Source organism: Pocillopora verrucosa, chromosome 1, assembly GCF_036669915.1.
Source record: "Pocillopora verrucosa isolate sample1 chromosome 1, ASM3666991v2, whole genome shotgun sequence".
Taxonomy (NCBI): Eukaryota; Metazoa; Cnidaria; class Anthozoa; order Scleractinia; family Pocilloporidae; genus Pocillopora; species Pocillopora verrucosa.
Window position 1 is genome coordinate 15532554 of NC_089312.1, and position 27951 is coordinate 15560504.

The 27951-nt window shown below is 38.1% G+C and overlaps 1 protein-coding gene across 1 annotated transcript in view; it reads left to right on the forward strand.

Annotated features, from left to right (window-relative positions):
• Positions 1 to 27951, forward strand: part of LOC131789274 (myoferlin) — a 40419-nt gene that overhangs the window by 2860 nt on the left and 9608 nt on the right. Inside the window, 37 exon segments of the mRNA XM_066161447.1 lie at positions 372 to 402; positions 995 to 1059; positions 2473 to 2553; positions 4604 to 4654; positions 4968 to 5014; positions 5205 to 5287; positions 5982 to 6031; positions 6810 to 6863; positions 6948 to 7016; positions 7134 to 7177; positions 7362 to 7438; positions 7935 to 8035; positions 8454 to 8567; positions 9267 to 9366; positions 9942 to 10144; positions 10702 to 10808; positions 11456 to 11540; positions 12406 to 12516; positions 12620 to 12772; positions 13340 to 13489; positions 14136 to 14216; positions 14897 to 14976; positions 16353 to 16467; positions 17053 to 17155; positions 17245 to 17375; positions 17552 to 17731; positions 18228 to 18282; positions 18721 to 18798; positions 19334 to 19515; positions 19802 to 19951; positions 20699 to 20797; positions 21556 to 21717; positions 22211 to 22373; positions 23173 to 23243; positions 23765 to 23869; positions 26658 to 26789; positions 27733 to 27852. Coding sequence (XP_066017544.1) covers positions 372 to 402; positions 995 to 1059; positions 2473 to 2553; positions 4604 to 4654; positions 4968 to 5014; positions 5205 to 5287; positions 5982 to 6031; positions 6810 to 6863; positions 6948 to 7016; positions 7134 to 7177; positions 7362 to 7438; positions 7935 to 8035; positions 8454 to 8567; positions 9267 to 9366; positions 9942 to 10144; positions 10702 to 10808; positions 11456 to 11540; positions 12406 to 12516; positions 12620 to 12772; positions 13340 to 13489; positions 14136 to 14216; positions 14897 to 14976; positions 16353 to 16467; positions 17053 to 17155; positions 17245 to 17375; positions 17552 to 17731; positions 18228 to 18282; positions 18721 to 18798; positions 19334 to 19515; positions 19802 to 19951; positions 20699 to 20797; positions 21556 to 21717; positions 22211 to 22373; positions 23173 to 23243; positions 23765 to 23869; positions 26658 to 26789; positions 27733 to 27852 — 3783 coding nt within the window.

A 27951-nucleotide genomic window follows, 5' to 3' on the forward strand; every position in this document is an offset into this window, starting at 1 on the left:
ATATAGTACTCCAAAAGACTGATATCGGTGACTGTAAAATATGCAGATTAACTGCTGTATTTTTGAAAATGAGACTCCCATAATTCTTGCACAGTTGTGTTCCACATGAGGGTTCTGAATTTAAAAACTAGATTGGTTCAATACAGAAACTTAATTTTAATTTTTATTAGCTGCATGGCAGTTAAATGTGAATAAGTGCTATTCTGAGTTTAAACAGTTTTTTCCAAGGAAAATTTGCACTTTTTCATATGATTGAAATTAGGCAGTAGGAAAGGAGAGAAATGAATTAGAATTTAATTTCCATTTTCAAGAAGGTAATGAAAAAATATTTGTAAACCATGAATGCACTAAATTTTCTTTCTCTTCTTTAGAGTGACATTGGTTTTTTCTACGATGAGCCGTGTAAGTACCTATCTTGATAAAAATAATTTTATCATTGTGATAATTACAATTATTCTTATCATACAAGTGTTGATTAAATACGAAATAGTATATCTGATAATGAAATGTCTTAAAATCAAAACCATAGCCAATCAGAAAAAATTAGATATGAAATGGTAAATAGCTAATGAGGTGCATAGTGCCAAGGTGGCACAAATGGTATAATTGTTTAAAAAAATTTCATGTAATCCTGGATGTCTGGATATCACACAGAGGCTTTCAGAGTAAAAACTAACAAACTGCCTAAATTGTTGGTGACTAAGTCCCAATTGGTTTTAGTTTTTCATTTTAGCATAAGGGGATGCAAGATTTCTTGACCACTCCCAGAGTGCAGTGAAGCAAACCAATACAATCCAGGATTTCTTTCAAAGGTCAACTGAAATTGCAAAGTTGAAATTGCTCAATGGTAAAGTTTTTAACATTGTTGGAAATGTACCCCCCTATTTTCATAATTAGGGAATCCCTCTTTTTAACTTACTTAACAGACAGGGGAAGTGTGGTTTGTAATAAAATTGCTTTTGTCATTAATTCTTCACTATTCTTGTTTTCACAGCCCATGCTGTTGTACGGAAATGGGTTCTACTCACTGATCCTGATGACAAGATGGCTGGGGTTAAGGTAAGAAAAGAAAGCTGTGGACACATGTAAAAGGCTATTTTGAATACAAAGCAAACTTTTGCTCTTCAGCTTCTTAGGAAATTGTTATTTGTTTCAGCAAGCAGGTAAATTTTTCTTACATCTATTTTAATTATTGTTATCTATAGGAGTAGATAAAGGTACAATGTAGATAAACAAACTTAATGAGTATTAGAAGTCTGACATTTTGAGTGTTAGATGTAGATTGGAGGAAAAGAGTTAACCATCTTAAGGTTTGGTACACAAGGACCAAGTTGCAGTGACTGTGCATGACTTGCTGTATTCTTTATAATATAGATCAGAATACAAACTCATTCCATGTCACAGGACCTGCCTGTAGTTCATGGAAATCAAATGTAGGACTGTGTAATGAAACATGGATTGAAAAATTATAATAGTCATGACACTGGTAGTGATTAACAACATATGCTAATGTATTGGTCAATACACACAGTATGGAATGTATGAACATCTATTAATCAAATGAAAATTTTCTTACTTGTTTATACTTGTTTATCTGTATTCTACTGAGGAGATTCAGATGTTGTTAAAGGAAAATAGAATTCAAGTAATTTGACTTCTTACAATACACGGCAGTGCTTCAAAGTAATTTGTTTGTAAGAATTCTGCAGAAGTTTTTAAGTTGTGCTTATATCAGCAAATAGTTAAAGATAGCAATACAGATACGTAAAAGTATATATCAATTGATATTAAGGCATAATTACACAAAGTTAGAAAAATACCAATAATTGAAGTGGGCAGGGTTGGAGATTTTGCACATTGTTGGCTTCTGCTTTGAGAAACTAAAAAAGATTTGAGTTCTTTATCTTATTTTTATTTCAACATCTAATATTTAGATATATCTTGATTGCATGCATTATATAACATACATCATTCACTGAATGAAACATGTACAAATAAGTATGGTTTCTAAAATTGTTGTGTACTAGTGTTGATTTATATGTCAATGTATTGAAGGCAAGGGTACTCATAATAATGATTCTCACGAGGTTGAAGGGGAATTTTTGACTTTCCAGATTGTGAGTTATTTAGTGTGCAAAGTATCAAGCTTACTCACTTTAAGGATGTAATGATTGTCAAGTGGGACAAACTGCCACGCAGATTCAATTCTTTAATCAAACAATGTGGCAAATAATCAAGATGATGAATACTTTTTAGAATTTACTGAAAAGAAACGACATGCACCATTTATCAGAAGTGCTTACAAGTGCAAATGAACAGAGTATGCTGTAGGAAAATGGTGTATTTTATAACTGGCCTACAGCTTTCATATGTTAAATATTGCTTTCCATGTATCAGGTGTTTTACTGTAAGGTGGTATCAGTGAGTTTTAATGCTTGCACTTATTATGTAAGTGACTACTTAAAATGTCAGGATGAAGATGAGGATGATGAGCAGCCTGACACAGGAAAATCACGTGGGGCATCTGGACGGAGAAGTGGTGGAATTCCAGCAGTAAATATCCTGCTATTTGTGTTTATGACAGCATGATACAGCACAATTTCCTTTTACCTTCTTTTCAATTTATTTTTTTCATTAAGTCATCTGCGACAAACTATGTGAATAAGATGTTTTTTAATGATCTTGTTTACAAATTTTTGAAACTTAAATTATTATTGTGGGGACTTTTTTAATTAAATTAAAAAAAGTGATAAAACATATTTTGTACTTGAGACAAAAATGAAGGCTAAAATGTTATTCTGAAGGCAACTAGTGTCAATTTTAAACTAGAAGGCCTATTGACTTTTAGAAATTGAAATTAATTTTAACTGTTGAATTGAAATAACAGGCATCCATTATATTGAGGAATTCTTTGTGCTTCAGAAATTTTAAAATTTGTGTGCCATGATTTTCATCAAATTTACCAAAGGAAGGTAAAAATATTTTCATTGATATACACAAAGGTTTCAAAGGAGGAGAAGTTTTTTTGGAAAGTGCAGTTAAAATACTACATGAAATAGTTAAATGAAATAGGGTGAATGTTCTACTCAATGTTAATTGTTATGGAAATCCAAAGTAAGATAAATTTTTGATCTGAAAAATTGCAGTGAATATAAATATCAATGACATGTATGGAATGCCCTAAAAATGAAAAGCGAGAGTATATTGTCTAGATAAAATACATTTGATCATTTTAATGTGCATCTTATCATTACTAATAGCTGTTACAACAATTTTTGCAAAAGTTTTGTGGGTAAGTGATCATTGATAGAAAATAAGAAATAATATAATGATAATGATAAATGGATTGGTTTAAACTTGCAATTATTCAACCAAATATTAATTGATGAACTCACTGGCACACCTGGCTAGATAGACATTTTGATGTAGACTGTAATGATTAATTTAACCTTTGTAAATGGTTTAATTGAGCATTGATTTAGACCTGGTTTCCTAAATAGGAGATGATCTTATTAGTTTGGAACTTCCTCAAAAAGAATCATGAATTATTTTAGGTGAATGTTAAAATTTTCAGTTGTGTTTATTGACACTCACAGTTAAAATGAGATGTAATGGTTAATGTTCATGTTAACATTTATTTCTTGTGTTCAGAATGTAAAGAGAGATTAAGAAGATTTTCAATTTGAAGTAGTTTGTAATTGTGACCTTTCTGAACTGAATTTACTCATAACAATTATACTTTTTTGTTAAAAGACATGTTTCATCATAAATGCATTTTTTAAAAATTCTATATTAATGATTCATCATTAGTTTCATATAATTGTATTTGAGTTTAACTAAATTCATTGATTATATGTACTGAAGGTATTAATTTCAATAGAATAATGATGGTTAAGTACTGGTTGATTTATGATTGTTATAATAAAAAGCAGAGGTATTAAACTTGAATATAATTTTGTTAGAATTTAATACCAAAATTATAACATGCACATACCTAAAGGGAAATTATTACGATGCATTCTTCTGTTATTTGTTGATTTTGTTCCATAAAGAAACTTGCATATTACCTTAATTTTGATTTGTCAGAAACCTATTGTTTACTGCACCTTTAAACCCAAAGAAAATTGAAACGTTTAAAGTTTTCTTTATAATAAAAAGTAATAGACTGCTGCACTTTGTGTCAGATTACTAGTGTTAAAACCCACTTAGGATGTTGGGAGAACTTGAGAAAAGGGTGGGTTATCGTGGTGGTGAACTGATGGAAGTTGCGGCTGGTTTCTTTTGTAAACTGGTATTTCTAATGTATAGTTTTTATAGGTTAAATGCTAGGAATTTTCATAAACAAAATAATGGTTCAAATAGGTTTAAAATAGTTTAAAGTGTGGTCTGTTGAGGTGAAATACATGATGTTAAATTTCTATAATACTAAATATTAAATCCCTTTAGTAGTTGATAATTATGATAACTTTGATGTTACCATCTCATATTTTACTCTCTTTAAGGCTTGCTCATTTAATGCCCCCCTGTCTTTTCTCTTTGCTTTGTTTATTCTTTGATCATCATTATTTAATTCCTATTAATTCTTTTCATTCATTCCCACCAGGGTTATCTCAAAGTAACTGTCATGGTTTTGGGGCCTGGTGATGAAGCTCCGGTAAGCACTATTTTATACTTAATTCCTCAAATGCAATCGTATGTTATAGAGTAAATAGACACTATATCACTAGCAAGAAATCATTTGTAGATCTCATTGGTGATTTTCCTTTCTATCTGTCATACAATTCTTCTGATGTTAGTTTGGAGAATCTGGCTTTGGATCAACTTATAATTTTCTCATAATATTTTCATTACTGGTATAACTTTTTTACTTGATATTCTGATGATAGTGTAAGAAATAGAAATTGCATCTTGGTCACTCTTGAAAGTTAATGGGTTAAACAAAAAGTTGTATTTTTTCTTTCTTGCAGTCTTCCTCTAAAGGTGCAACAGAGAATGACACAGATGATATTGAATCGTGAGTAATTGTAGTGCTGTTAATTAAGTTGTTATTATTTGTGGAAAATTTGTGTTTTGCAATCCATTTTTTATGCAGAATATAAACCACGTTTTGTTTGTCTTACCTAGGAACTCTTACCCTAAGAATTCCAAGACTGAAACTGTTCCAAATTACTGCAAAATAAATTGTGAATGCATGTCTCCTTTAGGAACTTGTTGCAGCCCTCTGGTGTGATGTTACGACCAGCTGTCTTCTCCCTGAAAGTATACAGAGCTGAAGACATTCCTCAAAGTAAGTAACTGCTTCATGAATATTGTTAATGATTTGTTGCTGGACTATATATATTGTCACAAGATAGAGAAATATAATTAAATATTTGTTTACTTTTTTGTCATCAATCTAATGCAAGGAACCCTGAAAAAGTGCCAGCATTTCATTGTCAGTTTGAGATAAATGTGATTGTCTTTATTGCACTTGCATTTATATGAAATCTGGTAAATGATAGGTGGTAAATTTTCTGACTGATTTTCCATCAATTAATCATATTTTTACTGTTGATGTGAAATCTTCCTCTTATGCTATTAATTTTACTGCAGGGCTCATTTTATATCCTAGCCATTTATATTTTGGTGACATTTTGAGGCAGCTTAGAACTAAGAATTTGCAGGGGTTTTACCCATGTCACATAAGATATTCCAGGAAGGTTTTGACAGGGTCGTAGGCTTGCACTTTAGCTCAATTTGCTTTGTTGGGCCTTAGCTTAGTTGTCATTGGTGATCTCCTTGCAGCTTAGAAGTACGCTGTTTGCCTTTGTTGCAACCTTTGCAGCATCTTCCTTTTAATATTTTTGACCAATTGTTTTGATTTAAAGATTGGATGGCTACTTGCAAAAACTAAAGCCACATAAAGAGGAAAATGCCTTCAGAACTCTAAAACAAGCTTCTGAGTTGTCATTGGAATAAAATTGTTATGTTATCTTTTGCAGTGGATTCTGGATTCTTTGAAGGTGTAAAGAGAGTTCTTCATGTTGGCGAGGTAAAATGTAGATTCTTTGATTCTAATATATATCACCATTGAATAGTTATGACAAAAAGCTCTTGGAGGGGTAGGATCTTATAAACTGCTACAAAGGATATGGAGAGCAAAAGATGTCAAAATAAATTCACTTAACTTGTGCAAATGAGGTAAAAAGTAAGTCTGTGCATGGTTCACAAGGCGCTGAACCTTATCTGGATTTTCTGGGTAGGTCCAGTATGGGTCACCTCCCAGTATTAGTTAGGTTTCATTGACAGTGAGACAGAATGCAGGTTCCACTTCTTAATTGAGAAAACTCACTGTGAGAGTTACGTTTCTTGCACAAGAACACAACACAATGACCTGGCTAGGTTAAAGATGGGATCCCTGAACCAACAGTCCAGCTTGCTAACTGTTAGGCCACTGTATCTCCTACTCGTACTTATGGGAAAAGGGTTTAATCACATTAATACAGGGGTGCAAAATTTTTCAAGTCGTGGAAGTGTGAGTAGTGCTCAAGGGATTTAGTAGCTACATGTAGTTTGGCTGACAAACTGAACTTGGCCAATGCTCTATCAGGGTATCAAGTATAATAAATATTGGTTTATGTCCGTTATCCCTGTGTAGATGCTTAAGTGTTTGGTCTGTTAGCCCATTGGTCCATCTCTCTGTTCTTCTTAGCTGAAGGTCAACACTTTCTTATGCCCTTTGCTATCAATTAACACTACATTTCTTCAGTTGTAACTCTAATAAAGTATTAAATCAGTTGCACATTGTTGTTTGTTTTTGCCTTATTTAGGAACAGAAAGAATTGGTTGATCCCTACCTTGTCTTCAATTTTGCTGGAAGGAAGGTGAACTTTAGTTCTTGTTCAATCCAGGCTTGAACATGAAGTAATGTCAGTATGATTTATTAATGCCAATTTCTTTCTGAACAGTCAAAGACAAGAGTACATTACAATTCAGATCATCCAGAGTTCAACACAGAACTCAATGTACAATTCAAGGTGAGTTGTGTAAAACGTTAAATATTTTATTATTTACTTTTATGCATGCAGTTTTATTTCATTCCCATGATGATTTTGGTATATTGACCATGTGGATTTATTGCTTTTTTATCGCAGTTCCCCTCAATGTGTGAGAGACTAAAACTTCAGATATTTGATTGGTAAGGCTCCACAAAGACTCAGTGCGATAAATCATCTTTCCCTCCCAATTGAAATTTAAATGGTCCAAATTTATGCCTTGAGAACGTTTGATTCCGAATTTTCACTTTATGAAACTTCTCTTGTTAAATCATAATTTACATGATTTCAACTGTAATTTTTAATTAAAATATATGTTCCATGCAGGGATCGATTGACAGCAGATGATTGTATTGGAACAGCTTATTTGCCAATTTCCGCTATTTCTGGACAAGGCGATGATGGTATAGTTACTGATTTCCTTTTTTTTTTTTTTACATTTTGTGATAATGAGTACAACTTTGTTCTTGTCAGGAATGCTGTTCCTTGAAATTCAATTAGAACTTCCTAAGTGTTTTTGGAGTTGAAAAAATAAATTACCAGCTGGTGTTTGAATCTCAGCGGGAAACGTGATTTTTCTTCCGAAAACTGCATGTCACACAAGGCTTCGTCATTTTGGAAACACTTTTCTTTAATGATTCTTTCTTATTGAGAAACAGTGACTCACAAAAGTAGAAAGAGGTAAAGAACTGATAATACTCCCTGGCTGGAATCAACCTGATACAGTTGTTTGATTATGAAAGCAAAAAAATCAAGTTTCATTTAGCTAGGACCAACCGTTGAACCCTTTTGGATAAAAGCCGTGTTTAGGATACTGCTATGTTTGTATGAGCGTGTGACTTGAATTGTTACTTCTGTTGAGGAGTACTCAAGCCTTGGTACAATTCTGTACGGCTGCAGGTTTTCTCCCTTTGTTTGGTCCTTGTTACATTAATTTCTATGGCTCGACAAGAGAGTACTCCGACTTGCCTGATGAATACGATGACTTGAATCTTGGAATTGTAAGTGTTTAATACATGTATAGTTCAGACCTGAAAAAAAGTTTGGTTTTGCCCACCATCTCTGGTTTGTGTACGTCTCATGTAATGACCAAAGTAGTGGAATATTCCATTAAGATGCTTTCTGAATTAAAAATCTGTGCAAAAATCCCACAACTGAGTTAAATATACAATGTTGTGGCCCGGCATGTTCTTGTTGACTCTTTGTACTCTTTCATAGGGTAAAAGCATCCTTGCGCCAATGTTTTTTTTCTAAAGTTATTCCTCTTGTCCCACCAGAGGAAATTTGAAACTTTCGATGTTTCACTTACAATACGATATCCTTCAGAACTAAGCAAATTATAGGAAGATTTACTTTTTAGTCGTGTTTTGTGGCATATCTCTATTTACATGTTCGTTTTTTTTTATTATCCTATTTCAGGGTGAAGGAGTTGCTTACAGAGGAAGGGTGTTAGTGGAGCTGGAAACCAAACTGGGACCGTCATCAAAGGAGGTTGCCGAAGACCTGCAAAGTCATGAGATCATCCGAGTACAGGTACTTCAGAAATTAAACCTTTGGAGAAGTAATTTTTCGTTTTCGTATGATTTCTTACAAAGTGTTTCGATGACCGCCAATGAGAAATTGCCCTCTCATACTTACTTCACTCTTGCCAATACAGTAGAACTCCGCCAACTAAAACTCTGTTAACTCGCTGCTAACTCAAATTAAATCAGATTTCCGGTAGAGGGTATTACAAGATGATTTGGTTTAATCAACTGAGTTGATATTGTAAACTTGCCACCGTAAAGATTTCCTAACGCTGACGTTTCGCCTTGACGAAGGGCTAACACTCGAAAAGCCAGCGTTGAAATTCTTTCGGTGGCCAATTTACATCATCATTTAAGTTGATCATTAAAACCAAACTTTCTTGTAACTCGAACACCTTGACTCGAGCTAGTTTTGAACACTAGGAAAGACATATCACAGCGTTTGTCGTTTTTTGCTTTTGATCCTTTAACCCCCTAGAGTGACTAGCACCTAATTTCTCCTTAAAAAAATTACCCTTGAATTTCATATTAAGGTCACGAGATTAAAGGAAATGATCACCAACTAAGGAAGTTCTTGATTGTTAAACAAGTTCCCCAAGTCAGCACCTTAGGAAATGTAGAGAGAACAGTATGGAGAATATGCACACTGATGTTGGGTTGTAAGGGGTTAATATTGTTTACTTATTTATTTTGTTGTGGTCTTCAGCCGTACTTACGCAGGCGTAAGTTTAAGTTGTTTGCCTGCTTCCTGGAGGCAACGATGATAGCATCCACAGACGGACCATTGGAGTTTGAAGTTAGCATAGGTTGGTCGAGAAATCTTTTTTAGACGAAGGATGCAGTAAAACTCTCCATTCTTCTTTTAGGCCTTACACTAGAAGTAGTTTTGTGGTATTCACACCACTTTGCAATTTTTAAATTGAGTTTCATTGGATCGGTGGTTTGCTTTACCTCTCTTTAGAGTGCTATTCGATTGAGAACCGTAAAACCAAAGTATCACAACGACCAATCACAAGGAAGGAAAATACCTTTAAGAGCCAATGAGAACTCAAAGTTAAACCAACCGAACTGTCTAAAGCGCGGGAAAACGCGAGCGGCCAAGTCGTGATTGGTTTTAATTTTGCATCTAGTTGGTGGGGAGAGTGGTGCGAGTCTTCCGGACTAAAAATTTTGCGCTGTTTCTCGACCAATCAGTTTCAAGACCGAAACCAATGGCGACTAGGTCCCTCTCGTTTTCCCGCGCTTCAGGCAGTTTTCTTGTGAGTTCTTATTGGCTCTTTGTGATGCTTCCCTTTGCTTTTATTGGATGTTGCGTTTACTTGGTGACACAAGACTCGATCTAAATGCGCGCTATTAAAACGTGATTACTGTTTTTTGTTAGGAAATTATGGCAACAAGCTTGATCAGTCAGTTCCTCCATCGTCTTCCACTACTCCACCCACCAACGCTGTTTACGATGGCTGCTACTACTATTACCTTCCATGGGGAGACACCAAACCTTGTGTGTGCGTGGATAGTCACTGGGAAGATATTTCCTTCAGACTGGACAACTTGAATATCTTAACTAGAATGTGTGAGCGATTGGTGAGTCAAGGCCATAAATATCGATACAGATATATACTAGGTGATAAGTTATGGCTTTATTGACCTTTGAAACCACAGGTGGACCATGAGATAATTGAAATTTTTATAGAAAATCCGAAATATTTGACGGCTACGATTAAAAGTTTCGACGCATCTTGGTCTGAAAATGTCAGTGAAGTTAAATGAAACGTTTATGCAGTGACTAGAGTTTTTCTTTTTTGCCTCGGCGGGCCTTAAAAAACGCTTCCACTGAAAAACTCATGACCGTTGGCTCATTGGAAATAGGACATTAGTTTGATATTGTGCTTTTATTAAGGACTCGCCTCTCTTGCTTTTCCTCTCTTGTAAATTTGATATGAGTATCGGCAAACTTTCAAGGTAACTGGACGAACTGTGTAAATGGTGTAACATCGGATGTGATGGTACTTATAGTATTCAGCGCCTTAGGAAATCATCTGCCTAAGCGGTGTGAACCTGTTGTGAATCTTTCCCTTATATGGTGGAATGGCCTAAAAGACCCAATAATGGTTTGACGTTTGTTTTTGTCGTTGTAACAGGAAACGAACATGGAGAAAGTTCAGCTTAGTCTGGAAGCAAATGCGCCAACAGCCGAAACAGCCTCACTTTTGATAGCTTTGTTAGATCAGCTGATCAATGATTGCAGGTACACAGGGCATTCCATTTTAAGTACAGCAGCGTACAGATCTGAACGATCTGTGGTCATGAATAAGAAACTTTAACCGTCCAATTTGAAAGAAGTTACCAAACACTGAGACACTACATAATATATTTAACTATCTAAGAGAAGCGTACGCGAAACTTCGTCTTGTAACGTCAGCTTTAGAAACTGTTTACGGTGGCAAATTTACATCATCATTTTGATCCCCTTTATCTTAAGAAAGCACATCAAAGTCAGCTCATGAGAGTTTTATCGAAAAAAAGAATTTCCTAACGGCTAGGTCTGCTAACTGTGTAATATGCAGCGAAATATATTGATTTATAGTGTGGATGATTTGGTTGAGGAATGTAATTCAAGTTCTCAAAGCTAATTCTGAACAACTGTTGTCAGTTAACTGTAGAGAAAAATCAACTTTGGGACTTGAGTTTCGAGAGTGTATTTACCATTACGTGACGCGTGAAAGTAGGGGGGTTTTACTAGTCTCCCTAGTTTGTTTAAATACTTTTTCAACTTGTAAACCCGTTTGATTTTATCTTGATATCCAGGCTGCACGGCCACTTCAGACACCTGTTCAATTTTCTACTCCTTGGGAAAGTAAAAACAGGAAATGATAATTTTATTATTGTCTGTAGGAGACCACTACCTAAGATTGACAGTTCCACTCCTGGTGTCAACGAGTTAGACCTTAAGATTCAAGACACAAGAATTTTGGAGAAGGTTTGTTCATGTTACTTTACTTATTTCAGGTAGAGAAACAAGTGTATGTGAAACCTATAAAACCATCTACAATGAGTGGCAAGAGTATTTGGCATGCCTCCCCTTAGTTGGTGGACAATCCTCCACTCAACATAGTAAACAGAGGTCTTGTAATTCATTTCAAATAAGTTACTCAACAGTCCTATCTTTCTCCCCAGACAATGTTGCTTTAGGTTGGTGATCATTTGGTTAACACCAAGCAACATTGAAATGGGGTAGAGGAAGAGATAGATGAAAGTTGTAGAAAAAAATTTAAAAAGTTGTAAAGCGTGCCAAGATATTTGCCACTCATTGTAGGTATACATTGAAATTTTGTGCGTTGTGCAGACAGGAGTGTGTCATTGGCCAAACTTGCACGACTTTCATGGGTTAATTACTTCGTCCTTTCGGAATATTTTATGAATTTTAAACAGTTACGTTAACTTTATGCCAAAATCTGTGTTATCTTTCCTTTGGAAACTTGTCTCGCTCTCAACGCCTCGCTATTTTAGACAATTGGTAATTAAACTTAATGTTTGAGGTTCAAACGAAATCGTTGCCATCTCGTAGGAGTTTTAAACCCGTGGCGGTGTTGCTGATCATGTCTGTTACTCAGTGTCAACTCTTTATCTCCCGAGAGTGACTGATCAAATATTAACGTCACAAAAATAATGGAAATGATCAATATCTGAAGGGAAAAAAAAAAAAAAAATATCTGAAGGATCTTTTGATTGTTAAGCAAATTCTCCTTGTCAGTACCATAAGATATGTACAGAGAAAAGTAAGGAGAATCTGTATGCTGATGTTAGGGTGTAAATGGTTACGCTCAACCTCTGGTTTGTTACAGCTGGCCATCATGGAGGAGGCAACCAAGCTACGTGAAAGTGCGACGGATGTTGCTGAAGCCATGGCAGAAATTGAGGGTTACATGCAGAGATTGAAAGATATTTCTGTTGAGGTGTGTCCTCGTGAATTGTATGGTTTGAGTCACTGGGTTGCATTTGGTATAAGTTATACAATACTTGGTTGTTGACGCATCTTTGTGGTTGTTTTTCCTTTAGCCCCAGAACAGCATGCCGGATGTGGTAATATGGCTAATCAGTGGTACCAAGCGAATTGCTTCGTTCCGTATCCCAGCTTATGAGGTGTTGTTCTCACCTCAGTTTGATGCCTGTGGTCAGAACTGTGGCAAGGTCCTCAATATGTTCATGAAGGTTAGATATGGTATCATCATCAGTTCTTTAGATGCTAAGTAGCACATAGGGCGTCAACTGGATTCCTCTGTTTCCTGGTGTTCTGCAAGTCGCGTTGCTTGCTCCTAGCTGAGGTCTTAAACTTTCTCAGACTTTTCGTAGAAGAGAAAATAATCCAGGAGTGCATTGGTGAAGCTCAACTTCGCTCTGTTGTCGCTCCAGAAAACTTATGCCACTCTCTCAACCAATCAGATGTAAAACTGAAACAAATCACGATTTGGTCACCCGCGTTTTCCCGCACTTTAGGCAATTGCCTTGCTTTGACTTTGAGTTTTGAGTTTTCATTGGCTCTAAAAGATATTTTCCTTCAGTTTAAGTTTTGGTTTAACGACACTCAACCGAAAAGCGCCCCGTACAGAATAATACAAACTTTCATTGAAGTTAAAAAGCAGTAACTTGTATTAATGAAGTCAAGGGTTGAGTCAAATATTTGATCTTATGGAGATGAACTGTCTTTGTTTTATGGTAAGATTAATTACTTCATACTTCGTGCTGTAACTGTTTTCGATGCTTTCGCTGTCTGATTAGTACCCAGGAAAGAAACAAATGAACCTTGAAGACTTTCCAGAAGTCCCTGCCCATGTTCGAATGATAGTCTGGTTGGGGCTCGAGAAACATCAGGAGGATTGGACCAACAGGGAACAGACAGAGGGAGACTTCTGCGTCTACGCAGAGACGGTAGGAGCCTTTCACTTTCACCATGTCTTGACTTTTGTATTACTTTGCAATTGAGCTGATCCACATTTCTCTAAAATGGCGACTAAAACTAAAACTTTCCCTAAAGAAGAGATACCTCTTATTAACCGAGTTCGAGGTCTGTACTTTAAATTATAGACCCAATTTTTTCCGCTCAGATATATGGCCCAAGCGCGCAGGCCATAAATCCGAACTGAAAAACAGTGGGGACCGAGAAAACGAGTTTAGTAAGATTTTTATTATATCTCTGGGTTTAAATAAAGGGGTAATATTTCAATACAAACAAACTTTTGAGTTTAGCGGGCCTTATAGTGAAATACGGCTTGCTAAATCGACCCATCATAGTGCTCATACTGACTGAGAGATATAATATGATCTTTTTGCACGTCGGTTCTCGGTCCGATTAGCGCGCACTGAGTATTCATAACCATATACATATTTTTTACATCTATATTCGAGAAGAGTCGTTTTAGACGTTTGTTCTTACCATTACCTGATGCTCTGAATGTGGAATCGTGGTTTGAAAAAGTGTCACTTTGTAGGGCAAGGTTGACAGTACCAAACAGTGTGAAGTGATTTGTTACATATGTAATAAATATTTGTTCCATTGTATCCTCTTCTCATTTAGTATGAGAATCAAATGAATGTTCTTGGTACTTGGACCTCCAAGGGACTTCCTCGGCCGTCTTGGTCAAACGCACGGGGAGATGTAATTATTTTCATCATTGCTTCAAATCTTACTAGAAATTTATTTTAGATGTTGCTTCGTTCGTAATGAATTTAGCGTAATTAGCCTGTTATCGGAAAATTCATCAGCCCTTTGAAGATTTAATGTAGATTAGGTAGTTAACTGAAATTTGGAAAAGAGATTTCTCGGTTTATTTACTTTTTACATGACTCCGTTGAAATGTCATGGCTAACTGAATATTTCAAGTAATGACTGTTGAGTAAAATGCCCTAACTTACCGATTTACTTTTATCAGGGAGATTAAGGCAGTTGTGTGTTGGAGTCTTAGCAGGTATATGAGTGCAGTATCTCAGGATATGCAGATATGTAGGTAGAAGAGAGGTGACGATGGTCTGCCGTACAGAAGGTGACTGTAGGGGATTGGTACTTTATATGTGTAAAGAAGCTTCAGATTTCATATGGAGTCATTTAGTTAGAAAGTTACTTAAAACGGTAATCGATAACTACACATTAAAAAGTTTGAGGAGGTCCTATTTTTAAATCAGTTAACTACATTGCATATTTTAGTTAGCTCTGATAATGAAATTGGTCGTGGAAAAGAGTTAAGGCCTGCAGACTGTTGGTGTTTATACTCTACAGAAATGCTCTGAAAATCTGATCAACTGTTCCTCCCGATAACAATTTAATTCGGTTTATTTCAGTTAAGATTGTATCAGGAGTATTTTGTCACTCCTCCCGGCTGGCGCTTTGAAGGAGACTGGTTCGTGAACCCAGAGCTAAGGTAAAGATTTACGCTAAACGAGATGCGAAATGATTAAAAAGATTCAGGCCTCGTTCACACCAAAACGTTTAAATTTGAAAAAGTAAAACGTAGTTATCAAATTTATCCGGTGTACGAGGTGTAAGTGTTCATCGAGGTAAAAATATGCCTTTGAGCAGGCCCTAATCAAAAGCGCTTCGGCATGAGTGTTTCTTCGCCCGCGGGAAAGTCTAAGGCCTTAAGCTCACGCCTCAAGCATTTAACCCAAGATGTGATTTTTCATTCTTCCCTTTAGCTGCTATACATTCCCTATTACAGTATTTGTAAGGATTTGCTGTTAGATTAAGATAACAACTTATGCCTGATAAGTCTGAGTATTCTCATCACCTGTTTGCTGAATGATGTATGGATACGGTAGAGAGAAGTTTCATGCTAATCACCTCCAGGATTTAAAGGGTTAAGCCGGCGAGAGGTCTGAAAGGGGTCTCGTACTGATAATGAGAGCAAGACTCCCGGTAACCCTCTCCCCAATTCGTCTCCAGTCTTTTCGCGAAAGGAGAAACGCGTATCCTACAGCGCTTATTATAAGGGCCTGTGGGAAAAATCCATTTACGAAAAAATAAGGTTCAAGTCAAAAGTCCGTAGAAAATAAGTATTAGAGTTTTTAAATGAACCACAACGTTTGGTTAAAATAAAAACTCCAAAACTTCCTAAAATTCTAAACAAAGGAGTAAAAAAATTCGCGAACGAAAGCTCAAAAACAACTAACAATACTCCGTAAAAGCAAACAACATAAGTACGCGAAAAATGTCCACGTCAGAGATTGGTTAATTTGTAAAATCACATGCGCCGTGCGTGAATACGAAAAGAATTCGCGAACGAAAGCTCAAAAACAACTAACAATACTCCGTTAAAGCAAACAACAAAAGTACGCGAAAAATGTCCACGTCAGTCTTACAATGTCAAGGTTAGAGTTCTTTTAAGAGATTGGCTAATTTGTAAAATCACATGCGCCGTGCGTGAATACGAAAAGAATTCGCGAACGAAAGCTCAAAAACAACTAACAATACTCCGTAAAAGCAAACAACAAAAGTACGCGAAGAATGTCCACGTCAGTCTTACAATGTCAAGGTTAGAGTTCTTTTAAGAGATTGGCTAATTTATAAAATGAAATTGAAATTGAAATTTAAAGACCAAGGGGATTTTCTACAGCCAGCTCGCACGCCGAGCTAAAATGTGCACTCTAGGAGACATGCGCGCTATCTCTCGTGCACGTACCTAATATACAGACAATCTCTTGATTGTTAAAGATGTCATAACTTGACATTCACCATGAATGTCTCCTGAAGTTTGATTTTAGTTCTACTTCCTCATAGTCTTTGTTTTAAAATTAATAGCATGACTTATGACCGAGACAGTGGTCACAAGAGCTTTCTAGAAGATGTGTTTGAAAACGAGTCTCGTCTCCCTGGTGGCAGCTGGGGACCTTCCTCTGTGCCCTGGACGGATGTGGTAAGTGTTCTGTTGCAACCTGAACCTTCGGTGGCGTGTCCAGGGGGATGGTCCGAGAGGTTCTCTCCCTCCCCTCTCATCTGAAGGTCTTGCAACGACATGATCGCATGCTTCGACTCATTATGTAGTGTTTAGAATATACTATTCTTGAAGTATATCTCAGCCTATTTAGGATCTAATTGGAAAAAAAAAAACTGTTTATGAATCCAAGTTTGGTTCTCCCATCTTCCCCACCTATGAAAAAGTCCTCAATAATCCCCCAACCGCGAGCATATAAATTTTAAAGTGTTATTGCGTTACTCGCTGACCAAATTGCAACAACGATGTTCCGTTGTTTTTGGTGTATGCGTAAAAGGTGAATTTCACGATCACCTTTCAAAGCCGTACCTTGGGGCGTCAAGCAATGAAGTAATGCTGAGGAAGATTGCATGCAATGTCAGTCCTAAGAGAGCACTTACGTCTCTTAAGAGAGTTTTGAAGCACATGTCGAGCATTGAAAACTTTGACGCCTTTGATTCGTTCCCCTCTTTTTATTTACGAAGTACAAGTTCTCAATTGCTATTTACAAGAAGATTTCTTTCGTAGCGTGGTGATGCTGTGACAGCCAGGGATGAGTTAGTGTGTCCAGAAGAATGGGAGTGGACCTCAGATTGGACAGTCGACTTAAACCGAGCCGTGGATGAAGATGGTAATTCACGGTTTTACGTTCTTAGCAAAACCAAAGCCAGGTTTTAGCTTATACACTTTGGCTTTGCTCTTTCAATTATCTTTTGATAGGTTTTGAGTACACTGTGGAAGCCACATTTGGTGGTTATGGACCCGTGGAGAAGACGTACCACTTGTGTCGGCGAAGAAGATGGGTCAGAAATAGAGTGTTAGTGACAGATGCTAAAATGGAACAAGAACAGGTGATAGGATGACTTTAAACTTGAAGACAGGTTATCGCCCAGACCATTCATGGCTAGTGCAAACGAAACAATGACCTCATAGTTGCTGGTTGTTAGGCATCGATATACTGTGTGGTTAATGTAGTGTTATATACAGACAGAAACCTAGTTTGATTGCTTCTCTTTTGTCAATGTAGATCCGAGCTGAACAGCTCGCTAAGGAAGGGTGGGAGTATTCACCAGTGTTCAACATGAAGTTTCATGCCAAGGAGCGTAAAATGGATCTGGTGCGGAGAAGAAGATGGCATAGAAAAATGGTGCAAGAGGATCCCAGTGCCCCCGCGGTCTTCCATATTGATGTCGGCGATGGTGATGATGTAAGAGTCTGTGTTTTTTATATTATGGCCTACTTAGCTGTTGCCTTTTCCCTGGATAGAGTGAGTTTTAATGTAAATTGGCGTTGATGGTGTAACTGTCTTTTCTGTCACACAAGGCGCAGTCAGAAGTAGTGTGTGACATAGGCTACCACTTAGTCACTTCCTCACTGCTCGTGTTCGAGTCACCTCACTCGATGAGATGTAAGATGGGCACTGCTTGTTTGGTACCTGTTCAGTCGCATTTAGTAACACTAATAAGGCTATTAAATAAATTACCTTTCTGGTAAGTCACGTTCTGAACAAAATTCAGTTTTTGAGGACTAGATATTCTCAGACACAGAGGAGAAAATTTTGTGTGGATCGCTGAGAGGTCGCCGTTGTAGAAAGATTCCCGCCCCTAAAGGGAGTGGTTTCCTATGCGACAAGGCTGTTTTCCTATTCAGTATTATCGTGGCCTCAGCTACATCCTAAAGTGAATTTTATTTCTTGCCCACAGGATAAGGAACAAGAGACGATGATGAATGCGCCAAGAATGTTCATAACATTTGACAGTAAGGAAATTGGTTCTTGTTTGCAATTCGTAGAGTTTCCTCGGTAGAAAATCAGAAAATGTTTTAAGAAATTTGATATTTGACCCTGATACTAGACTATCAGCATTAGGCAACAGAGAAGATTTCTTTTTTTCAGGTTAAAACGTTCGTTGTAGCTTCGATGACTACTTAAGTTAACGTATGTCCTCCGATGCACAAAACACATTAAAATTACAAGTGTGACATGATAGAAGTTCTTGACTTGTTGACATCCCGTAATTTACAAGGAATAAGGTGGATGAGTCTTGAAAAAGATAAACTATTCTCTTTGCCGAAAGTCGTTGTTGGCCATGGACCAGGTGACTTTTGGGACGTCATGGTGATATTTAATTGCCTTTCTCGTCAACTGAGGATGAGGTGTTTATAAGGGATTAACCCAGCCGTTAATCTCATTTGTAGAGCCGCACAAGTACCAGCTGAGGGCCTACCTTTACCAAGCGCGTGATCTATTGGCATCAGATGCCGATGGCTTCTCAGGTAAAATGCACTCATGTTGGTTTGTTACTTGGTACATGTATCTATCAGCCTCGTGATTGGTGGAACAGGAGATCCCTACGGCTTGACACCATTCAAGTCTTATCGCCGTTGCATGCATTTTTATCTGTGCTAAGTCAATTTGCAGACCAGTTGACTTTCCTTCACCTATCAACTTCAAACTATTTCGCACTTAAGTCCTGTCTACTCTTCTGTCATGAAGGTCTTCCTGCTTCCTGCTTCTTCAATTTTTTCGTCCACTTTCTTTTGGCTTTGTCCGTTTTTAACGCGTGTCTGAGATATCAGTTGACAGATGATTAATTCCTGACTCCGAAAAAGCAAAATACATTTGGACTCGTGTTGGGACTAAAAGAAACTGGCTCGTGTAACTGCATTTTCAGATGAATGGCTAAGCAGTTGCGTCTAACTCCCTAACCTCGCCCAAGAATCAGCCTGTGTTTCTCTATCTTTCATTTTAGTAGCTACTGCGTCGTGATGCAATGTGAACTCTTTTTTTTCGTTACGATATATTTTTCAGACCCTTATGCACGAATTGCATTTGGTACCCAAAGCCAAGTGACAGAAATCCTTACACGGACAATTTGTCCTACGTGGGATCAAACGCTGATATTTGAAAATGTTCAGATTTATGGCAGTATCGACAAAGTTGCAAATAACCCACCGGAAGTCATCATCGAGCTGTTTGACAAGGACCCAGTGGTGAGTTGGTTATTTGGAAACAAATGCAACCTAAGTTTACTTTCGACACAAGCAAAGTAACGAGGAAGGTTAGCCCTATTCTGATGCAGGGGACCTTCCACGATACGTAGACATTTTGCTGTGGTCAATTTAGCCGGAACTTTTTTGATAAGAGTTTTCAGTAGACTTGACAGCCTGTAATTTTCTTTAGTCATCGAATGCGCCTAAAAGCAGAAAAAATTGATTATAGAGGCGGAGAAAATAAGATCGATGACTTAGTTTTGAGTTTTTCGGTTTCTTCTTGAAGGGTCAAGACGAGTTTATGGGTCGATGTGTGATTAAACCACTGGTGAAGATGAATGGACAAGGGCCCCCAGCACCAAGACTGTTGTGGTATGATGTCACACGATGCGGAGAGGAAGCTGGCGAGATTCTGGCTGCCTTTGAGCTGTTTTTGGTGCGTGAAACTAAAAGCTACCTCTTTTTTCTCTTTTGTGTGTGGTGTGCTACTTTGTGTTAATCATTTTCTATCCTTACGAAAGGTTAAGGAAACACATGATCAAAATCAGTTCTCATACTATGAGCGCCTTTTATCCGTCACAAAAAGAATGCAAGAGCACTTTATGAACAACCTAAATGAACACTGACAAACGGTGCTTATCGAAGATATGGAAGTCGACAAAAACGTCACTGTCCAGTTTAGTGTATGGCTCAATGTCGAGGGCACAACATGCACATTGGCCAAATATGAGGGTTGGTTGGGCGGGCACGCCTTCCCTTTGTTTTGCTTGTAACAAAAGTTTGGGTCACATTACTGAGTTTAATATCAGTTGTCTTGACTCAAACCCAGCCCCCCGTACCCCACATTTAGCACGTCAGTCCTTTGCCTCTTTCATGAGCTTAGCCGGCTAGAAATCTATTCCTGCTTGGATTATCAGTCGTTGTTTGAAGTTACCCTTTAAGACTGAATTAAAATGTGGCTTGTCCGGAGCTTTGCCTCACTGGTTAGTAACGGAGAGAAGCTTCTCTTTGAGACCTGTCTGTGTTGATTCGAATTAGCTTTGAACACTATTGTGTATCAAAAATATTGGACTAGACCTCGTCTCTTTGTTGAGACATACGGGACCAGTGAGAATGACATTGTTATACACGTGAAACCAATGGAAAGATGATATATTTTCGTCTTCTGATTTCATTTACCCAGGACGAAGGTGCAGATTTACCATTTGCTCCACCGATGAAAGGATCGTTGTTTCTTGTGCCTAATGGAATCAGACCTGTTATGCAGCGTACAGCTATAGAGGTATATCTCAATCGAGAAGCCAGCTTAGACTTTAGCTTATTGTAGCAAAATGTCGTAAATTATTGTCGAACACCAACATCATTGTCATAACACATCCACGATGACTAACATATGAAATACGACAGATGACTATCTTCTAAAATCTCTCCTGATGGACTCAAAATAAAGAAAGATTCGAAAAATATTCGAAAAGTTTTTCTTTCAATGACTCTATCCTTTAAATGCCTGTGAGTATATGAAAATAATGTTTGTGAACTGCGGCTTAAGAAGTGGATATGAAACGATCTTCGCAGTAACGAACACTACTTGAGCAGTAGCGAAAATAGGGCCTTATTTTCACTACTGCTTAAGTAGTGTTCAGTAGTGCGAAGCTCGCTTTCATATCCACTTCATCCTTTGGAGCTCTTCCATTGCGAGACTCCGTGTTATTCGGCCAGCGAAAATTATGGCCAAACCGTTTAGAAGACTTTTTGCGGGTAAATTGCGATTCCTTGCTTTTTCCTTTCCCCACGGACAGTGTTGGGTGCCCGAAATCAAACGCAATTTAAAGATCCCGAGGAGGGTGTAGACAGGAGGTGTGGGGCAAAATCTTAGAGTGTTTGCCTGTGTGAGTGGAAAATGGACAGTACTTTCTCATAATACAAGAGAAAGGTGTGTCCCCAAACTTTTGGCCAGGATTGAAGGTTCACAAGGTTATCTAAGGAGCATTGATTTATTTGATTATTGATTAGTCTGTGCAATATTCGATTCCTTGGCAGGTACTATGCTGGGGCGTACGGAACATGAAGAGGTATCAGCTGGCAAGTGTAGCTTCACCCAGTATCGAGTTTGAGTGCGGTGGACATGTTGTTCATTCAACAGTCATCAAGAACACACAGAAGAATCCCAATTTTGATCAGCCATTGTTCTTCTTCGACGTGGTGAGTGCATTTCTAGTGTGAAGTGTTTTGCTTTACACGAAATAAAAGCAGAAAAGGGCTTCTATAGATTGCAGTTTGCCATGAGACTGGTCTGTGACTTCAAAAAGGTGCACACGAGCTAAAGGCGTGTGTGTCATCGTGTTGCAGAGACGAAACTAAGAAAGTGGATTGAGGAAGATAACAAACTTGCCTCTCAGCGCTAAAATACTCGGGGAGTTGTTCTCGTATTTCTATATAATTTTTTCTCTCTTTTTCTAGTCAACAGCTTCTCCTTAGCTTTTTCATAAATGCCTGTGATTTTGCTAAAATCTGCACAACTGTGCACCATGAGGACGATATTTTATGTTATGACTTCAGCAGTGTGTCTATGCTCTGATACGTCATTGGCGACGTTTTATCAAAGAGCGCGTAGCATCCAACACCTTATATTATACTGAACGGAATCCGTGTGTTGCATATTTTTCACAGCACCTCGTTATTTTTGTGTTCACAGTACCTGCCTAAGGAAGAGTTGTACACCCCACCAATGAATATCAAGGTTCACGACAACCGATCTTTCGGCCGCAAACCTGTCGTAGGGATTCATTCCATGAAGTCCATGAAGAAATTTCGTTGTGAACCCGCCAGTATGGATGAACCTGCAGACCTTCCTATAGGTCAGTTGATAGGTGCCAAGCCGCCATTGCTATACTCTTTCGTTTTGTTACAGTTAATGATAAGGGGGGATATGAGCTCTTAGGATACAGATGATACTGTGAAGGACATGGGTGAATAGAATGTAAATGCCTTGAAAGCTTGTTAACAAAGTCTGGGATTTCTTGTAGAATTCCGGGTTTGATTTTAGTTTCCTATTTAGTTTCCTAAATGAAAATGTAGCGAAGTAAAAAAATGAAGCTGAATGCAGTCAACGCGGTCACCCTTTCTCCCACCACCCCCTCCCCCCCCCCCCCAAATAAATAACAATAACTATTTTAAAGGCTTCTTTCCATGTAAGTAACTTGTTAACTCCCTCGATCTGATTGTTCATTCTCCCCTCTACTTGCTACACATTTCCTTAATGAACGTTAAAAACTTCAACCGGATAAGTTTGAGTATTCTCAATACCCGTTTGCTGGATGATGTATGGATATTGAAAGGAGAAGTTACATGTTAATCACCCCTAGGAGTCAAAGGACTTCAGACAACTTTCAACGACCCAGATTAACAACTTAAGGCATCGAGCTTTAGTTCCTCCAAGGCTCTGAGATTTAGGATTCTTCCTTAACTGTGCTAATGAGAATAAATTGCTCCCAACAGATGAAGAGGTGGACGATGAAAGAGAATGTTAGTAGTTTTATACCCAAGACTTAAATGCACTATGAAATCTAGTGTACTCGTGTGTGCTACTTTGTGGATTTACCATTAGACATGCTAGAGCTGAACTTCGTTAGTTTATTGTCACACTTATTTTTTTAGCGGAGAGTGATTCTGGCAGACATGGCTCGTCTCACATTATGGACATCAAGGAGGAGCAGAAGAAAGGAAGTGTAAGTAAAGTAACTCTTGTTAAAAGCATTTCAAGAGAAGTAAAAGTAAGATTTTTTCACCTTAGAAAGCTTTTCGATCCAAAACCCAAGCAATCACAACAGCCAGGAAAATATCGCAAGGAGCCAATTAGAACTGGAAGTGAAATCACGCGAACTGCCTGAAGCGCGGGAAAAAGCGAGTGACCAAGTCGCTATTGTTCACACTTTTGAATCTGGTTGGTCAAGAAAGTGACGCAAGTTTTCTGGACCAATCCTATATCGAAATAAAGCAAAACCAAAGCAATCCTGGATTACTTTTGATACTGAGTTGAAAATTGCTCTATTGTAGTATAAAAATGAATACAGTCTCTTGTCGGAAAGGACCAGGTTTGGACATGACCTTGAAGAGCCCGATTCGTTATTTAAAAGTGATGGTAGTCTAGAAACACTCCATAGAAATACAGAGTACACATAGTACTTGTTTTAAATCCTTAAACTACTATCAACTATCAAGAAATATTTAAGATTGCCCCTTTTGTTAGGAACAACAAGACGAGGACATCGATTGGTGGTCCAAGTTTTATGCCTCTGTGGGTGATGTTGACAAAGCCGGTGTGTATCTTGAAAAAGGATTTGACAAGATCATGGTAAGATGTCGAGAAGCTGTCAACATTTCATCAAAACTTAAGCAAAATATGAGAAAGAAATCAACCATCGACATAACAGCTCGTCGAAATGCACGACAACAGTGCGTGCACATGGCGCATTCTGTCCAGTTGCACAAGCACTACGCACTAGCTGTCTTACTAAACTGTCCAATTACAAGCAAGACGTGTACACTGTCCTCTTAGTATTTATCGGGCTGGTGATAACCAATCATGTTCGAGAATTTTGTCAGTAATCATTGCTTGAGAAGTATTGTGCTCCTTGGGTTGTTTTATTCTCTTTCCTGTTTTTCGGAGATATCAATCAGACTGAACTGTGTGTGATCTTGTGTTTATTCCAGTTAGTCAAGACTTCTTTATCTCATTAGTGACGTACATAATGAACACTAATTATACGTACATAATTAGCCGTTAATGTACTGATTTCATTACACCCTCCCGGGCCAGCCATAAAATGCCGATCATAGATATTTACACTATCAAAAAGTAATAGTATTTAAAGTTCATTAAGTTTAGAGAGTTCATTTATTTTTATTGCAGCTCGTTGAGCAGCAGCTCGTTGAGCAGCAGCTCGTTGAGCAGCAGCTCGTTGTGTTCGTTTTTTGCCTGTCGATCTAATTTCTTTATGGTTCTTGAATTTCTCTTCAGAGCCTTGTAGGTTATCTTCCTCGGCTAACACTTCAAGAGGGTAAAGTTTCTCGATAGGTCTTGAGATCAGGTTTCCTCTTGCTGTTCTTAGGGTGACAGAGCGCACCAACCCATCCTTCCCCTGATGTAGTTGAATGATGACTCCGAGTTTCCATTGATTTCGCGGTGTTTCGTCATGTATCAGAACAACCTTTCCTCGAGTCACTGGTTCCCCCGATATGTTTTTGTTTTTCTGCGATGAATGTTGTTCCCTGAGACCGGTTAAGTATTCCCTTTGCCATTGTTTCCAGAAAGCTTGCATTATTTTCTGGTGGTACTTCGCTCGTCTAGTTAGATCTTTAGCCGAATCTTGAGGGATGTAGTCGGAGTCTTCTTCTGTATCTGGCAGTGTCAGAAGCCTGTGTCCACAGAAGAAATGGGATGGGGTAAGGGGTGGACCGTCGTTGATGTCTGTATATGCATAAGTAAGTGGCCGACTGTTAAGTGTAGCTTCGATCTCTGTAAGTATGGTCTGTAATTCGATAGAATTCAGCGACGTGTTTCCAATCATTTTCTTCAGCCTTCTTTTGACTAGTCCGATTAGTCGCTCATAAAAGCCACCCCACGCTGTTTTGCTGTTTTGTGGGTCTTCTTGTTTTTCATTTCTCTTGCTTGAATCTCGATTAGGCTCGCTTGGTTCACAGATCGACGTATGGTGTTTTAGCCCGCAATTTAGACATCTTCCTTTTGAGCGACATTGATACCTTGTGTGGCCTGATCGGAGGCAGTTAAGGCATTTATTTTTCTGCGCCAATATGGTCTTTCCCTCTTTTGTTGATTTTACTTTTGAGCAATTGGTGTGACGGTGTTTACCGTCGCAATATATGCATGGTTTTAGCTCAAATCTCCCATTCGTATCGGAGCCTTTTGGTGGCTTGTGTATTTGGCGCGGTTGAGTGTTTGCGAGTAAGGCGCCAACTGTGGGTACGAGCACGTCGTCGACGACTGAGCTTGTGTCGTTTTCTTGCGTAAGTTGACTCTTTTCCCTTGTTTCTATTTCATGACAAAGCGCTGCTCGTAAATCATTTAGGGAGCAATCTGCCTGAGAATTTGTTCTGAATATCGTACAACGTAATTGTTCCGGTAACTTCTTTAGCAGAATTGTAATTAACAGACTTCCATATGAATCTGTCTGGACTCCCAGCTTTTCTAACGCGCGAATGTTGCTCTCGCAGCTATCGTAAAATTTTCGTAGTTGCTGCAACATCAGTTGAGGGCGCGCTGATTTTTGAAAGCGATTCCATATGCGCGTTGATTAGAATTTGTTTCCTTCCAAAACGTTCTTTTAGCATTTCAATGGCTTTTTCATAGTTTTGTGATGTCATTGGCAAGCCTGAAATCGCGCGCGCTGCGTTGCAAGTTATCAGTCCTTTCAAATAGTTCATTTTGTCAATGTTGTTCAGTTCGTGATTGTTGTGTACCGCGTTACTATAACTATCCCAAAACGTTAGCCATTCGAGTGGGTTGCCGTCAAATGGTTGGATATGCAGTTTTGGAAGGTTGATGTGGACTCGAGTTGCTGGTTTAGTTTGGAACGTACTCACCGGCTGGTACTCGTCGGTCACAAATTCTTTAATTTTCAGGATCCAGTAATGGATGCCGTCTTGGAATGTTAATGCGTGATCTGCCTCTTCACTAGTCTCTTCGTCCTTTGCTAGGGCGCTCAAGATCGCGGAATCCATGGCTTTTATTTCGTCCAATCGTCTTGAAAGTCACTCTGCAATTGCTTTCAGTTCTGTGATGTTTGTAGCATCGGTATCAGTCAGAAGTCGCTCCGCGCGTTTGATGTCTTGGTTACAGTGTCCTTTGTATGCCCCTCTGACTGCCTTGTGGTGTTTCAGTTCTTCCTTGGACATTTTTACAAGGGTCTCGGCACCAGTTTCGGAGATATCAATCAGACTGAACTGTGTGTGATCTTGTGTTTATTCCAGTTAGTCAAGACTTCTTTATTTCATTAGTGACGTACATAATGAACACTAATTATACGTACATAATTAGCCGTTAATGTACTGATTTCATTACACTATTTGAGGAAAATTGTGGTTAGAGCCCTTCGAATGCTTTATCGATTGTTTTTCTCTAGGTCTACGATACAGAGCTGGAGAAGGTTGAAGTATTCAACGGCTTCCAGGACTTTGTAGAAACATTTTTCATCCACCGAGGAAAAGTGAAGTCCAAAGCTGAAGAGGAGGAGACAATTGTAGGGGAATTTAAGGTAAAAGTTGAGCCTTACGAATCGTGAGGTGCACAATGGTTTCACATAAGAAGGAAATGTAGCCTTAAAGAGGGCCAGTATTTTCTGTTGATACAAAAATGAATTATTATTAGTCAAAAAGGATCAATAAGTTACCGCATAGTCAAGTGATGTCCATTGAAGAAGTCCGTTGGCTCGTGACTGTTATAAATCGTAGAGGGATTTTGGATGTTTTTGCCGTTAGGTGGTATGTAGTGACAAGAAGCCTCGGTTCCATTGACACCAACGATATTACTTTAGAGATATCTTGATCGGAACTACCCCCTCCCCCCCCCCACCCCCCCCCACCCCCCCCATCCCTTCTATTTCCTTCCATTTAGTGAGAGAACCCCATTTCGCCTCTTTTCCGAGCTTAGCCGTCTAGAAAACCATAACTTGCGTGGAAATGTCAGTCGTTTTAACAAGTTACCTATTTTAGACTTGATTGAAATGTAGCTTCTCTGGGACTTTCTTCAGCAGGGTAGTGAGGGGGAAAAGGCGCTCTTTCGAGACCTAACGATGATTCGAATGAGATTTGCACACTATTGTGTGTAAAAAATATTGGACCAGACTCGAAATTTTGGTCGAGATAATTAGGACAACTGAGAGTGATATTCGGTGATATTGCTCCATACAGCTACACTTACCTTGTGTCCGAACAGAATCAGTAAAACATTCGTTTTTAGCAATGGCTATATAATTTTGAATCTTTATTTTTACCTTTTTGTATACATAGATGCACGCATCTTACAACAGATCTTAAAGAAAAGTGTAATAGAATAGTTTTTGAATAAAATTTGAATCATTGTAAGATTTTGTATGAGCATGGCATCCCTTTTTATTAGTTATATCATATGCGTGAAAGATTTACCCTGCCTTATAATAGTAAATAAAAGTTTACTACTTCTACTTTCCTTTGCTTCAGGGTTCTTTTCGAATTTATCCTCTGCCAAGTGACCCGAACTCTCCTTTACCGCCCAAGATTCTACGAAAACTGCCGCCTAGTCAGCCAGTGGAGTGTATCATCAGAGTATACGTTATACGAGTAAGATAACAGCCTCGATTGGTTTTTTTCCGGCTTAGTTTTTTCCTTGATTAGTTTTTATCCATGGCTTGCGAAACTAGCCCCAATTGTTCTAAGCTG